Source organism: Phacochoerus africanus, chromosome 15 (assembly GCF_016906955.1).
Source record: "Phacochoerus africanus isolate WHEZ1 chromosome 15, ROS_Pafr_v1, whole genome shotgun sequence".
Lineage (NCBI taxonomy): Eukaryota > Metazoa > Chordata > Mammalia > Artiodactyla > Suidae > Phacochoerus > Phacochoerus africanus.
The window spans coordinates 56,002,667-56,019,099 of NC_062558.1; the positions used below are offsets into that span (position 1 = coordinate 56,002,667).

A 16,433-nucleotide genomic window follows, 5' to 3' on the forward strand; every position below is an offset into this window, starting at 1 on the left:
TTCCATAAGTCCAGACACCCGGCGAGTGAATCGAATGAAAAAAACTGTGGGGTCACGTCCCAATCTGGATTCTGGCGGAATCGGAAGTGTTGTAAGTTTCACATCCAAGGTGTTGGGAAGAGCACACTTCTTCCCAGAGACAGAGGGTGTGGACAAGACCTTTGTCTTCCTTTCCTGATCCCCTCTGTTTCTGGAACGCCGAAGGACACGTCCACCTCATCTTTGATAGACACGCCAGAGGTTAAAATTTAGACTCCCAGCCTGTTTTCCTTTTTGCTTTTTGCTTTTTAGGTTGCTGGTGTGGCCTATGGAAGTTCCCAGCCCAGGGGTTGAATCAGAGCTGCAGCTGCCGCCTACGCCACCGCCACAGCACCGCAGGATCCAAGCTGCGTCTGTGACCTACACCACAGCTCAGGGCACCGCCGATCCCTTAACCCACGGAACGGGGCCAGGGATCGAACCTGAGTCCTCATTTATATTGATCGCGTTCTTTACCACTGAGCCACAATGGGAGCTCCCCCAGCCATTTTTAACTGTTGGAAAATAATCTCAGGTGGAAGTTATCTGCAAAAGAGATGGGTAACTGGTCCAGAGTCTCTCATTAGACATTAACTGGATTCAGTTTAAAACATTGGCTCAACTATTACCCCTAGGTCGCCCCTTGTTTTTATCTGCTAATCCCTTTGTTTCTAATTCAAGCCAGAGTCGTTTCTCTGGCTCCGTGGGGTTAATAGAAAATATTTGCAGTGTCGACTCAAGAGTTTCATTCTGGCACTTCTGGTGTGTGACCTTAGGCAAGTCCTGTCAATGGAAACTCATTTTTTCTCAAATGAAGAATGGGGATATTCATGCACTCTTTCCTAGGTTTGCATAACTGAAGTGAAAATGCTTTATAAACTATAAAGTACTGCACAAGGGGGTCAGGCCCCAGGACCCCTCTGGGCTCTAGGCTGGTATCCATCAACCTCCACCTTGACCGTTACCATTAGTGCAGGCTATTTTGGGGGACTTCTTTCTAAAGTTTTTCTTTTCTTAGGCCCTTTTTTGTTTTCTAGGTTTTTTCTAGCTGCCCAATCTCTATCCATGAAGCTCTCCCATGAAGCTTTGCAACCAGGATTTTTGCTCCCAATTTCTTTAAACTAGGCCACTGAATACATATAACAGAAAGAGCACAGGTTTTGGACCAGATGTGGGTTCAAATCTTGGTCCCACTTGGCTGTGTGACATGAAGCTTCCTTACGTCTCTTTTCATTTCCTTGTCTATTTTATTTACATGCAAGGGGTGGTTTGTATTAAAATTTTTAAAATGCTAACAGCTTTAGTAAAGGGCCTCAAACTTAGCAGCAAGCATTTGCTGCCTTTTCCTTCTTTGCCCTAAATTATTTTACCTTAAGTTTCTGCTTCCTCCCACCCCTGGAGTTGGATTTTGCAACTCCAAGCAATTTTCATTGTCTTCCCAGGGCAGCTATTTGCATTTCTAAAAGGAGCCCATTTGTTTCTTATTTGTGCCTACCTCAAGTATTCCTAACCACATCTGTTTTAAAGAAGGCTTTTAAAGAAGGCTTTTCACGGTTGCAGGCTGCTTTCTGCCCTGGGGACTGCTACTAGGCCCTTTGAAGCTGAAAAAGATGGCTCTTGTTTGACTGCTTCGATGTGCACATGAGTATAAGGAATCGAACACGTAATTTTAATGTACCCGCATTTAGACCTTCTCCTGGGCATCCTGTGCCTGGAAGGTCACTTTAAAGATGCGTGAGAGATTGGAAATGCTTGATTAAATGAAACTCCCCCCTCCCCGCGAGTTAGTGCTCCATCCTGCCCCTTCTTAACTGTCAGCTGAGTTGAAACAATTGTATGTAAGTGACTCCAGCTGCTAACCCTGTGGGGCTGGCGTTTTCTCCCCAGCCGTGGTGGGGGAGGGGGAAGAGGGCATTTTGTAATGTTATTGATGGTGCGGCTGGATGGAGAGAGCCCCTCTTAGGCAAGTTCCTTGAGGTGAGTGGGTGAGGGTGTTCTGCAAAGGGGCATCGGGTTACGCTAGTAATAACAGTGAGCGGTTCTAAACATTAACTTGGCTTTGAACAAACTTCTTTTTCCCAGCATGAACTGTCAATAAGATTCAGGGTGATATTTACGCGGGTCAATGTGCTGGATGTAGCTGTCTTTCAATAAGGGAGTGATGCATTACTTACTCCACCAAGAACCTCAGCGATGCAATATGTGGTTAGAGTTACCTTAAGACAATAATATAGCATTATTATCGTTTTAAGTGTCAGTAATCCAGGAGTGCATTCAATGCATGAGATTTCTGCAGTGTGATCGTTATGGTATCCAAGCTCATACGGCTCGTTGTATGAAGGCCAATACATTGAGGGCTGAGTTTTTGGGCAAAGAATAGTGACCTTATTCAGAAAGCTAACAGACTGAGAAGATGGTGGACTAGTGTCCCAAAGAACCATCTTTGCCAAGTTAGGATCCAGGCTTCTTTTATACCAAAAGAAGAGCGGGTGTGATTGGTGGCTGCAAAGTTCTTGGCACCGGAATCCTTTGTTCTTGTTCGGGTGGGTCTGGTCAACAGTGTTCTTATAAACCTCCAATGAGACAAATGTTTTTCTCTGTCCTGCAACTTTTTGTCTTCATAGTAATGGGAAAGTGTTGTACTTTTTTTTTTGTCTTTTTGCCTTTTCTAAGGCTACTCCTGCGGCATATGGAGGTTCCCAGGCTAGGGGTCGAATCGGAGCTGTAGCCACTGGCCTATGCCACAGCCACAGCAACGCAGGATCCGAGCCACGTCTGTGACCTACACCACAGATCACGGCAACCCTGGATCCTTAACCCACTGAGCTTGGCCAGGGATCAAACCCACAACCTCATGGTTCCTAGTCGGATTCGTTAACCACTGCGCCATGACGGGAACTCCGAAAGTGTTATACTTTTAAAGGTCAGAGCCTTGACAATGGGCTGGCTCTCCTGTAAACTTCAGGCTTAGGCAACATTCTTAACTTTTAGCAATAGCAATAGAATTCAAAGGTCAAAGTAAAAGAAACATTCAATATGGACTCATTTGTTTTCCCTATTACATAATCTATAGCAAAGAATGTGCTGGTGTTGCTGGGAGTCAGGGTACCTAAGTCGGGGCTCCAGGGTGCTAATTGGGAACTGTTAGAAGGTAAACTGAGTCATATTAAGATTTTTTTAAGAGTTTGAGCAAAAATCAATGCAAATTGAACAGCATCCAATCTAGCAGTTAGAAAGGAGCTCCAAGAAGTTGGACAAAATGAAAGATTTTTATAGGCAGCGGGAAGGGAGCGGGAATAAGGAAGTTATCTGGCAAAAAAAAAAAAAAAAGCAGGTTGGTTATTGCCAAGTTATTTTCCTTTTGGGGGAAGCAGGGGTCTATCAGGCAGATGATCTCACTAGTGCTTTTCAGGTGGTTCCTGACTCACTGGTTGAAGATGCCTGCCATTTCTGGGAGGACAGAAACTATAATTAAGACTTGGTTTAGTGGTGCGGGGCTTAGCGTAAGTGACTCCATTTGGGGCCTATTGTATTTCTTTTTTTTTGTTTTTCTTTTTAGGGCCACACATGGAGGTTCCCAGGCTAGGGGTTGAATAGAAACTACAGCTGTCAGCCTACATCACAGCTCATGGCAACGCTGGATCCTTAACCCGCTGAGCGAGGCCAAGGATTGAACCTGCAACTTCATAGTTCCTAGTCAGATTTGTTTTCGCTGCACCATGATGGGAACTCCCTGTCTTGTTTTTTTGACAAAAGATGGAGAGAGGTGGAGGCGTAAAGGAGCTTGGGCAGGGCAGGAGAGCTTCACAGGGAGAAATGGGACTTTTTGCTAAAGACAAAAGTAAGTGAGGGTTGTTGAGGCCAAGGGGACCATAGATGCAAAAGCACTCAGCTTTTATGCAGTTTAGGTGAAACACCACAGTGAATTTGGAGAGCGTAAGCAATTGAACTTTTTTTTTTTCCAGCGCATGTATTTCTACCTTAGCCTTCTCCTCACCAGCATTTACATCAAAACAAAAGCTTGGTCTCATAATTCGTGTGATTTTTTTCACTGGCACAAAGGTGGTAAACAGAAAATAGCACTGATGACTGCTGTGTAATACTTACATATTTATCACTTGTTTCCTTCTGGACTCAGGGGCCTGTACTTGCTGTCTCGAGCATATGTAACTTTAGTTAATTATTAAACCTGCCTTCACCAGCAACTCCTGTGCATTAACGGAGTCTAGCTCACCCAGTGCAACTAACACTCCTGAAAATCTCGTAGAGAAAGAGGCAGGGGCTGAGAGGAAAGGGCTGGTTACATCTGGGGAAGGAAGAATTCAGACAATGGACACGCATCTTCCTCTTGACAGAGAACATTTCCGTGGGCTTAGCTAGAAAAGTTAACTGCCTTTCTTGGCTAAAATTTTTCTTTCTTTCTTTCTTTTTTTTTTTTGGTCTTTTTGCTATTGGGCCGCTCCCGTGGCATATGGAGGTTCCCAGGCTAGGGGTCTAATCGGAGCTGTAGCTGCCAGCCTACGCCACAGCCACAGCAACACGGGATCCGAGCCTAGTCTGCAACCTACACCACAGCTCATGGCAACACCGGATCGTTAATCCACTGAGCAAGGCCAGGAATCGAACCCACAACCTCATGGTTCCTAGTCGGATTTGTTAACCACTGAGCCACGACGGGAACTCCGGCTAAAATTTTTCTATTTGGCCATGCCCACAGCATGTGGAAATTGCTGGGCCAGTGATCAACGTCGCTGGGCCAAGGATTGAACCTGCGCCACAGCAGTGACCCAAGCTGCTGCAATTGTCAGATCTCTCTGCGTTATTTCCTGCCCACATGCAGCAAGGATTTGTTTGTGTGGTCAGTCTGGTGGGGTGGCAGGGGCAAGGGGCTGTTCCATCTGGGAAAAGCTGCAGCAGTGCTGAGATAGAGCCAGTGGTCTCACCATGTAGGGATGGAGGCAGGTGGTCTTGTGTTTTACAAATTTATTAAAGCAAAAGTACATTTTCAGAGAGAGGGAGAGTGCGAATGTGCACACGGATAAAAAGTGGGCCAGCCTCACTTTACAATTGCTCTTATATCCCCCAGGCTGTGGACCTGAGGGGAGACCCAATTTCTGCTGCCCCGGCCTCCTATAGTGTGCATAAGGGCTGAGTGTTTTTTGATCTCCATATGGGGCATGTTTGATCTTCTCATTGGTTTCGGGAGAGGATGCCTTATTTGCATGGGGGACAGGTTATATAGAGGCAGGATGAGGAATGGGTGACATTCTTTCCCTGGTAGGGACTGAGCAGTCGAGGCTGGTCAAGGTTGGGGAAGGAGCATTACAATGTGATAGAGCCAGAGGCTTTTTGGTTTAACCTCCTTGAAGGGGACTTGAAGCCTATAACACAATGACAATGCCAGATCCTTAACCTACCTAGCTACCAGGGAACTCCTCTTGGCTAAACTTTAGATCAATTACTTCATTATCTTTTTTTTTAACTTCTTTTTGGAAAATTTCAAACATATACACAAATAGAATATTACAATACACTCCCATGAATCACCCAGCTTCAACAAGGATCAATTTATAGCTTGTCTAGTTTTGTTTGTAGCCCCACCTAGTCCTCATATCCCCCCCCCAAAGGATTATTTTTAAGCAAATCTCAAACATTTTCTTTTATTGTAAATACTTCAGAGAATGTGTCTTTGAAAAATGACTCTTTTTTAAAGCAAAACTGCACAATCATGATCACTCCTAAAAAGTTAACAGTAATTCCTTAATATCATCAAATATCACATAGGTTCATGAAATACTTTATTCGGCCTTTCAGTTAATTCGTTTAAATCAGGATCCAGGTGATGATCACATATCACATTGGGTAGATTTGTTTCTCAGGATTTCTTGAAAGCTACAAATTTCCCTCAAGTCTTTTTTTTGTGCCTTGTGTTTATTAAAGAAACTGGGGGAGTTCCCATTTTGGCTCACTGGGTTAGGAACCTGACTTAGTGTCTGTGAGGATGCAGTTTTGATCCCTGGCCTTGCTCAGTAGGTTAAGGATCCGGCGTTGCCATGAACTGTGGCGTAGGTCACAGATGTGGCTCAGATCCAGTGTAGCTGTGGCTATGGTGTGGGCTGGCAGCTGCGGCTTGGATTCGACCCCTAGCCTAGGAACTTGCACATGCTGCAGGTACAGCTGCAAAAAGAAAAAGGAAAGAAACTGGGTATTTGTCCTTCAGAATGTCCCATATTCTGGATTTTGTGGATATAGCCCTCTGGTTTCATTTATGTGCACTTCTGCCCCTGCATTTCCTGGAAAGTGGTAGATAGATTTAGAGACTTGCTCAGATTTGAGTTAAGGGTTCACATTTATGCAAACTGTTTTCCTAATGACATCACACTCCAGTGGGAAGAACAGTGGTAACCAGTGATGCTGTGATCCTTTGTGAGGCCCATGGGGTGGGTGGGGGAGCTGGTCCCTTAAATGGGGTGAGGGTAAGGGTGAGGGCGGATCAGTAGGTCAGCAGAGGGGCGGCTTAGGTGGTCTCCCTACTCCCTTAGTGGTGCTGTGTGCAGGGATCATGCTCAGAACACTGCTTTTGCTCCCGGAGTCTCAGAAGTGGCAGTTGGCTTGTGGCCTTTTTGTATCTTATTGTTTATAACTTGCCCCAACTGCGCATGTGTGCAGTGATTTTTAGTCCCTTTAGTTTCTCTGTGTTCTGTTGTTGGAGGAGAGTCTGTCTAGGTCCAAGGGCTCTGGTTGAGGGTCCCAGGTCCGGCCTGTCTCAGTTGTCCCTGGGTCTGTCCTCTGGCCTCCTAAGTACCTTGTAGGCCCTTCCCTTCATGCTCCTGCCCTTTCTGTTGAGCTGGTTGACTTTTTTTTCTTTTCTTTTTAGAGCTGCACCCTTGGCATTTGGAGGTTCCCAGGCTAGGGATCGAATCAGAGCTACAGCTGCTGGTCTACACCATGGCCACAGCAATGCCAGATCTGAGCCACACTTGCAGCCTACACCACAGCTCACCGCAGCACTGGATCCCCGAACCGATGAGCGAGGCCAGGGATCGAACCCACAACCTCATGCTTCCTAGTCGGATTGTTTCCCCTGCACCACGACAGGAACTCTGAGCTGGTGACTTTAAAAAGATGGAGAAAAGGAACAAGGCCAGTAGGACCATCACAAACTGTAAAGATTTGTGAGAGTATACCCACATGTAAGACTGTACCCGCCTGGGAGACTGGTACCCACATGTAAGGGAATGTTGTCTTATGAGTCTGCCAGGAATTGTTACATCTGTAAAAAATCAAAACCACATACTAAGAAGTTTAAGCTAAGACTCAAAGGGAACTTGTGGCTCTTCTGTACATGATGTTTGCCTTTCTTCGTTATCACTGACAAGGGAGCTGAATGTGCCAGAAAATTGACCGAAAAATAATTTTCCAATGCTAATGGCAGTCTTTGTCCCAAGTGTTTGCAGGGCTTCATGGTACAATTCCTGCAGCATTCCTTGTGAAAATAGACACATCCCTGTGCCCAGATTCTAAATAATAAAAGACCCTGGGAGCGTTTTCAGAATTGTTGGCCTGATTTAAATTTCACTGGAAAACAGCTTTTTACAGCCGCGTTGTCTGTCTGTGGTCTCCATGTGATCACTTCCCCCTGGCAGCTGGTAATTGCCAACTTCTGGTGGCTTGAGAAAGTGAGCTGTTTCCCACGCTCCCGTGTGTAAACCCAATCAGGATGTTTGTGGGGGGTGGGGGCAGGGGTGGGATGCTGTGGGGGAGAAGAGGGCGGGAAGCCAGCTGGGCGAGGCTCCTTGCCTGACTCCCTTCTCTGCAGCCTGTCCATGCATTCCAGAAAATCACTGCTGGTGCCAGGTGATGATGGAACATATGTCACCTGAATAGTTAACAGCCCATGACATTTGGCCAAAGGGGAGCGTTTTGCCAAGTCCACCCATAACTCCCCAAACTGCTGTTCTTTTCCCTTCCTGGGACCCACATGGGTCTTGCCACATTCAACTTTTTCACCTGGTTCTTGGCTAGTAGGGTTAGGTCTGAATAGGTCTGAAGTTCCTTTCCTTCTTGTCTGCGCTCACCCCCCTACCCCCAGAAAGGAGTCCTGAAGTGACTGAAGGATCAGGCTGTGGGGGGTGAGGGGAGGAGGGAAGGACGTGACCTGGAAACCCCACCGGCCTTCCCACCAACTCCTGAATTGCAAGACTCCCTTTGCTGCAATCTGTTCTTCCCAGCCTGCAGCCTGGTGAAGTGTAACTAGGGCGCCATTTGCAAAGTTGCTCCCATTGGATTGGGAACTTTTTTCTTAATTCACAGATGCTGGAAGTAACAAGACCACTAGCACGGTGTTCTCTGCGCCCCCCCACCCCTACCCCCATGGACTGTGCACCAGCAAGAACGTGGGAGGGGCGCATAGCCTCCTTCTAAGCCTGGCTCTGCAGGAGACCCAAGCAGGCCTTTAGCCGTGGGGCTGTGGTCCCTTCTCCATTATCCCTGGGAGTGTGGTATTTAACTGGAGAAGAACAGTGAAATGTTTTCGTAGGCAGGATCACTTATTTCAAGAAGGCTGTATGTGTAGCAATGACGTCCGGCTCTCTGGATTCAGATCCCAGTGCTGCTATTTGTTGGTAACTTTGGACCGATGGATTAACTTGCCTCATTTTCCGCCTCAGAAAAATGTGGTAATAGTAGTAACTAGTTTTATGGGGTCCTTCTGAGAATTAGATGTTATAAGAGGTTTGGAACATGGCAAACATTCAGTAAATGTTCGCTATTGATCTAACACATTAAACTGTTGATGATAATGACAGCGGCATGGCCCATTGAGTTCATCTCTGCTTCTTGACACTCGTTGGCTCATCCTCTGGGTTGGTTCTTCTCCATATCCTTCTGGATTGTGGGAGCCCATTTGTGGACCTGCAGTGCTTGGTGCAGCCCTGATTTGTAACAATTACTCCACTTGTTAAGTCAATTAACGCAGGCTTTGGTGATGATTTGTTTGAATGGTGCCCCATGTGTCAAAGCACGTAGGAAGCCCGAGCATCCAAGTGTTAAGACTCTGCCCTGAGGTCCAGTGACTGGCCAGAGTCCGGTCCTGTGATTCTTGTCCGTCCTTCTTTTCCCCAGGCCACCCTCCCTAGGAAGGGGATGCTGTGTGACAATTCCAGACTTTTTTTCTGGTCCTATTGTATTTGACACACCATCGTGTTTGATTCATGGTGACGGCATTCTGTGGGTGGGAGCTCAGACTCCCTGAGGAAAACCTTACTTCTGGGCTTCTTTTAATGACGCTTGGTTTTGTACAGGTCACCACAAATGGTCTCATTGCCACGAGTGAACCCCCAGCCAAAGAAGCCCACCCTGGGCTCTTCCCACCAACCTTTGGGGCGGTTGCCCCTTTCCTGGCGGACTTGGACACGACTGATGGCCTCGGGAAGGTTTATTACCGGGAGGATGTATCCCCCTCGACCACTCAGCTGGCCATGGAGTGTGTCCAGAGAGGGTTCCCAGAAGTCACCTTCAAGCCCAGTAGCGTGGTGGTTGTCACTTGGGAAAACGTGGCTCCCTACCAAGGGCCTGGCAAGGACCCGGCCCAGGAAGACAAGGTAAGCACGCACCCAGGCTCAAGTGCAAAGAGCCTGACATGTTGGCTTTGTGTGCTTTGGTCTTCTGGTTTGGGCTACTGTGATGGATGCCATGCCCAAGCCATTGACATCCAAAGCAAAATCCAAAGCAAAATGCAGCTGGCTATTCATTCGCAGCTCAGACACTCAAAATCCGTATCTGCAGGGCTCTGTGTAACTCTATGCTTTAGTGATGATTAGATGTAAAGACAGCCAGTTCCTGGGAACGCTGCCACATGGCAAGAATAGGTTGATAAATTGCAGCCCTCACTGTACTTTCTTTGGGTGGCAGATAGAGGGAGGTGGTGTTTAGATAAATAGAGAATTTACGAATATGAAGTGATAGGTGAATATAACAAAGCAATCCCAAGGGATGGGATGTAGACAAGGCCCACACTCTAGCTGGGGAGAGAAAAACCATTTGCACCATGTAGATAGTTTAGAACTCAATTTCGTCCTAACCAGGGGTGGGTGTCTCTGTAGATGCTGTGGTCAGGAAAGGTGTTCGGGTGTGTAGACCCTGGCCTTGCCTTTGAAGGAAGGGACCTATTTGAGCCGGTCAAGAAGCCATCTCTTTAAGACATGCATCAGTTTCTCCTCAGAAAAATAATTTTGCTCCACCATAATTTAATTTGTATGGTATTACAGGGTAGGGAGAAACTTGAAAGCTCCCAGAACACTCCCTTTAAACAGGGCATGTTCCAGGCTGGTGGTTCCCAACATATGTGCCGTGGAACATTGGTCCTTTAAGACAGTCCTTGAGGAAAAGGACGCCTTGGGCCAAACAAGTTTGGGAAATGCTAACACTCCATCTCCCTCTGGGTGACTTACTCTGGAAAGTTCTTCAGTAAAGACACCTGCTGAATTTTGTTTAATTCAGACACAGGACAGAAAGTCTGGGCCTAAAAGACACATCTTGCTCTGCCAGCTGTATCTGCCTACCTGCTGTACTTGAAAATTGTTTAAAACCTTACCTTTCCCCAGTGTGCTTCCTTTTCACTTGAGTGATAACTGCCTGACTCCTTTATATGGAACTCTTCCTACCTCCTGGGCCCAACTTCCCTTCACCCTTCTTCCGCTGCACCCACTTGCAGCAGCTGCATCCAATTATTTACAATTTGAAAGTTCCCTGGTGGCTCAGCAGGGTCAGGATCCAGCATTGTCACTGCTGCAGCGAGGGTTTGATCCCTGGCCGGGGAATTTCCAAGTGCTGTGTGTGCATCCCCCACCCCCACCCCCATAAAATATTTGCAATTCCTGGATCTGGCTGTTTGCTTGTTTGCTTTACCCCACAGTCTCTGGCACTAGCCCTGTTCTCTGCTTTTGTCTGCCTCTCCCTGACCCTCACCGCACCTGTGGAGCTCGGCTTCCTCAATCCACTTTTTTTGTCCTCACCCCTTCCAGCTTTGGGTACCTCTTCTGTGGCTCCTGTAGCCCTTGCACACAGCTTGATTACAGAATCTGTCCTCCAGTTCAGCGATGTTTCGTTTGCGTCAGTCTTCCCAGCTAGTCTGTAAATTCTCCAGTGCAAGGGTCACGTTTTGTATTTGTTTTTGTTTTTGTCTTTTTGCTTTTTGGGGCCGCATCTGCAGCATATGGAGGCTCCCAGGCTAGGGGTTGGAGCTACAGCTGCCAGCCACAGCCACAGCCATAGCATGGGGATCTGTCCAAGCTGCGTCTGTGACCTACACCACAGTTTACAGCAATGCCGGATCCTTAACCCACTGAGTGAGGCCAGGGATCGAACCCACAACCTCATGGTTCCTAGTTGGATTTGTTTCCACTGTGCCATGACAGGAACTCCGGGACGTACATTTTTATTCTGTGTCTTCACAGTGCTCAGGGCAATGCCTGGCCCACAGGAAAGGCACTAACATTAAGGAAGACATTCTCTGGCCCTGGCTCTTCCTAGGCTAACACGCAGGCCTCCTAACATTTCTGGGCAGAAGGTGGTTTTATTCCCATCTTACAGATTCAGAAATTGAGGCTCAGACAGCTTAGGTAACATGCCCAAGCTTCCATAGCCAACGATGTGTTAGATGGAATAGAGCAAGGATTTTGGATCCAGATCTGTTTTCTCCCAAAGCTCATGTTCTTTCTTACTGCATGGTGCTTGGGCTCAATGAATATATGCTAAATAGCGAATGTGGTTGAATGTATTTAATGGCCGTGAAAACAAATTCTGTGGGTAAGAATTTGCTAAGTTGCATGAGATGTAGGCCACTGTCTGGAGGACCATCTCTATAATTTTTGGTTAACCTTCGGGTCATAGTTACGCGGAAGGTAGTTATTAATGCATTAGAAAATTTCCTGTTGACATAGCCTTGGAGATATTTAAGCTATCTTGGTGCTATGTTGGAATACTTGAACCATGCTACAGAAGTACTTTAGAATAAGGTGCAAACACTGCCGTGTCTGTATGTTTTACATATAGCCTGGTGAGTGGCACCTTTTAAGATCCTGAGTAACTGACTTTTAACTTATCTCCGCAGAGAAACACATTCCAGGCTGTTCTGGCCTCCTCGGACGCCAGCTCCTATGCCATTTTCCTTTATCCCGAGGATGGTCTGCAGTTCTACACGACATTCTCAAAGAAGGATGAGGATCAAGTTCCCGCCGTGGTGGCTTTCAGCCAAGGTGTGGTAGGACTGATATGGAAGAGTGACGGAGCTTATAACATCTTTGCTAATGACAGAGAATCACTTGGAAACTTGGCTAAGTATGCTTTCTTTGTTCTTAAGTAGAGAATCCCTTTAATAAGATTGGCATTTTACTATTTTATTAATAGGAGTTCCCGCTGTGGCACAGTGGGTTAAGAGGTTTGACTGCAGTGGCTCGCGCTACTGTGGAGGTGCGGGTGGGTTCGATCCCCAGGCCCTGTGCCGTGGGTTAAAGGGTCCAGCATTGTTGCAACTGTGGCTCAGATTCCATCCCTGGCCCGGGAACTTCCATATGCCATGGGTGTGGCCATTAAAAAGAAAAAAAAAAAAAAAAGAACACTATATTGGGCATTACCTAAAAATAATATATTGGGTATATAAACATTACCTAAAAATATTCCTACAGATTTAAAGTTTGTGTATAATTTTTATATTATGTGGTACTTTTTTGATGAATTCAAGGGAATGTACTCTTAGAATGAACAGGTATCCTATTTTTTAGATATCATTCTCATTTGAAACAGTTTTACCATCTCTTCTGTAAGTATAAAGTTAGAAATACAGGTTATTTGAAACTATCTCCTGCTTGAATCCTAGGCTGGGAAAACCCTTTTCCCCCTATACTGACTAAGAGGGGACTTGTTATAATAGAAACGGTGCTGCGTTGGGTTATTTGTAGAATTTGGCCAATAAGGGGAAACTCAGATGGATTTTTCTAAAATTAAGATCTTTCCAAAAAGACTGAAAAAAAAGGAGTTCCTGTCATGGCTCAGTGATTAATGAACCTGACTAGTATCCATGAGGACGAGGGTTCGATCCCTGGCTTTGCTCAGTGGGTTAAGGATCCGGTGTTGCTGTGAGCTATGGTGTAGGTCACAGACATGGCTAAGACCTGGTGTTGCTGTGGGTGTGGCTGTGGCGAGCAGCTCCAGCTCCAGTTCAACCCTTAGCCCAGGAACCTCCATATGCTGCTGGTGCAGCCCTAAAAAGACAAAAAAAAAAAAAAAAGCTTTCCTGTTATTCTTTAAAAAAAAAATGAAGCACCTCCCCCTCCCAATTTCATCTTATCATTTGAGTCTCAAACTCTTCTGCCCTTTAATAGTGCGCTGGCTTTATGGGGGTGAGAGAAGCCCTCATTGATAACATTTGCCTATTTTCGTGGTGTGAATACTCCCACTGTGGCCAGTTCCAGCTACTTACCTTATGTCCCTCAACCTGGGGTTGAGAAAAGGTGATTTATTATATAGTATTCTCACCATAGAGGTGCAGGAGATTCAAACAACTTCAAGCACATAGCTAATAGTTGGGATACTCACTAACAGAACATAGCTAACATAATTTAGATGCGATGAGTTTCGAGTATTTGTTGCCTCTGCTTTTAACATGGATTATTTAATTGTAAGTCTGTATAATTTGAATTTTTACAAGCTGGTGCAATTGAATTTTTACAAGCTCCTACACACCACTGCCTTTCTTTTGAGTCCCAGGCAGACAGACTGACTAGACGTCCAATTTCTGCAGGACTTTTTTGAGGCCTCATCCCCTACCCCACCCCAATCTTTTGCTCAGTGTTCTCCGCTGAGTCATGCATGTCCCTTCTTTCCATTGTATAATCTGGTCATTTTACATAGTTTCTGATTGGAACAGTTCTAATCACACATAGGAGAGCAGTAAAAATGGTAGTGCAGGAAGTAGAGACTAGGGCTGTTCTGTCTTTAGATTCTGAATGTCATTTGTGTTTCACTACACCCTTTGAGCCTAAAAAAGTAAAACTGAGACCTGTCCAAGGTTTCACAGCTAACAGTGCTGCAATTTCTTATAAACCAAGTCTGTACTCGGTTTTCACTCGTGACTACTTCTAACATCAAACATGCAGGGGTTTTGTTTGTTTGTTTCTACCTGCTCCAGCACACACACACTGAGCAAGGCTCTAGCTCTTCAGATACCAGCTGGGTGTCTGACAATTCGATTCAGTTCTTACACAAACTGCTTGGAGTCAGCACAGACCCCACAGGTGAAGGGCTCAGTCTCATAAAACCACTTGCACTTCAGATGCCCATTACACCTGCAAGGATGCCACCTGCACTTCTGATCAACCAGCGAAAAATCGGGGTCTCCTTGACATCCAGCTTTGGTTTGATAATTTGCTAGAATGGCCCATAGAACTCAGGAAAGCACTTTCCTTCCTTTTACCAGTTTATTATAAAGGCTTACAACTCCGAAACAGGCAAATAGACGAGATTCACAGGGCTAGGTAGGGGAGGACGTGGGGGGAGGGGCTTCCACAGCCTCTCTGGGCACACTGCCCCCCAGCACCCACCACCACGAGGTGCTCACCAGCCCCAAAGCTCTGTAAACCTCATCGTTTAGGAATTTTTATTACAAAGACATGATTGGCCACTGGTGATTAACTTAATCTTCAATCCTCCCCACCAGGGCATGGTGCTGAAAATTCCAACCCTGTAATCATGCCTTGGTCTTCCTAGTGACCAGCCCCCATCCTGAAGCTACCCTAGATCCCCGGCCATCTGATTAGCATACAAAAGACACTCTTATCGCCCCAGAGATTACAGGGATTTGAGGGGTTATGTGCCAGAACCAGAGACCAAGAACAAACACATATTTCTTACATATGACAGCCAGCCACAGAAAGAATCCCAGAGAAAATGGATGGCTGCAGTCAAGGCTGCTCGTATAGTAAAGGGTATGCCTATGGTGACCGGTGATGAGTAGAAATCGCATTTTAAGCTCTGAAAATGTCCCTGAAGCATTTGGATGGCTGAGAATAAGCCTTGGTTAGGGTTGTACCTGTTGGGTCCAACCTGACTGTATACCCTGGATGGTGTCAGCTCTGATGAACAGACTGGACCCCCATCTGTTCTCCTGCCCCCACTGAAGCAGCGGGCAGAAGCTAGCGATGGGTTTCAGATTGACAGAGATCCCAGGGGCTCCTTCTGCTTGGGTGGGGGGTTCAATCTGTGGGCTGCTGGGCTGTTCCCAAGAATCCCGCCCTTCTCCCCAGGAGCAGCAACTCCGGGCAGCAGGGCGTCTGGGTGTTTGAGATTGGCAGTCCAGCCACGGCCAGCGGTGTGGTGCCCTCGGATGTGAACCTGGGGCTAGACGACGGAACAGAGTATGACGATGAGGATTATGACTCAGTGACAGGTGTGGGCCTGGAGGTCGTGGGCACCACGTCCTTCCCCCATGAGACCCCGCGAAGGGGAGATGCCGGCACCTACAACATGCCCAGTGACCTTGCCCCCCGCCGCCTGGCCACCGAGAGACCCCCCACGCCTCCCACGGAGAGGACCAGGTCTTTCCAGCTGCCGGCCGAGACCTTTCCCCAGCAGCAACCGCAGGTCATAGACGTGGATGAAGTGGAGGAAACTGGAGTTGGTAAGTTCCTGGATACTTGAGTTTCTAGATGGGGAGCACGGCTGGAGGGTGTCAGCCGTGCGCATCTCTGGTGGTTTTGAAACTGACAGCCCTTAGGACTTGAACTCAGCCAGAACCCAGGTTGGGACTTGAACCCACAGTTTTTAAATTAGAGTCACTCACCCAGTGTTTGGACTTACTGAGGTTTAGATTCTTTGTGCCTCAAGCAGAGAAGGCATTCATTGAGAGACAGAGTGATAGGCAAGAAATAGATTTATTCAGATAAGATCCTTTGGAGAGATGCACGCAGGCTGGCTAGGAGGCTCTGCCCCCAGGATTTGGTGGGCTGCAGTTTTAAAATCCAAGGAAACTGGGGAGGGGAAAAGACTACCTCTTCTTCTTTGAGTAGTAGCCCCTCCTTGGTATCCAGGGAGAGAGTATTGACCCTATATGGTCAAACTAGGATTGTCACGGTACTTATTCAACTCAGCAGAAAGGCGGTCCTTAAACTCCTGCCCTTGGTCCTAAGGATCCTTATCTTGCTGCACTTGAATGCAGGCCTCATTGTAATGACCTTGAGGCATATCTCTTGCTTTCATTTGTGGTTTTATAGTTAGGCAAGCAAGCCTACTCTGTTCAGATGGCTTTCTTGAGCGATTATTAATTTAGGAGTGGTCTCCCAAAGTGTCCTAGGCTTCCCTCTCTGTCTACGGTCCCCTTCTGGGACCTCTACATCTACCTGTGTGACTATCCTATGCCA

The 16,433-nt window shown here is 46.7% G+C and overlaps 1 protein-coding gene across 2 annotated transcripts in view; it reads left to right on the forward strand.

Moving 5' to 3' along the window:
• Window positions 1-16,433, forward strand: part of NID1 (nidogen 1) — a 107,338-nt gene that overhangs the window by 19,515 nt on the left and 71,390 nt on the right. For both annotated transcript variants that reach the window (XM_047760119.1, XM_047760120.1), the window contains exons 2-4: window positions 9,321-9,620; window positions 12,131-12,357; window positions 15,321-15,694. In XM_047760119.1, coding sequence (XP_047616075.1) covers window positions 9,321-9,620; window positions 12,131-12,357; window positions 15,321-15,694 — 901 coding nt within the window. The remainder of the gene's footprint in view (window positions 1-9,320; window positions 9,621-12,130; window positions 12,358-15,320; window positions 15,695-16,433) is intronic.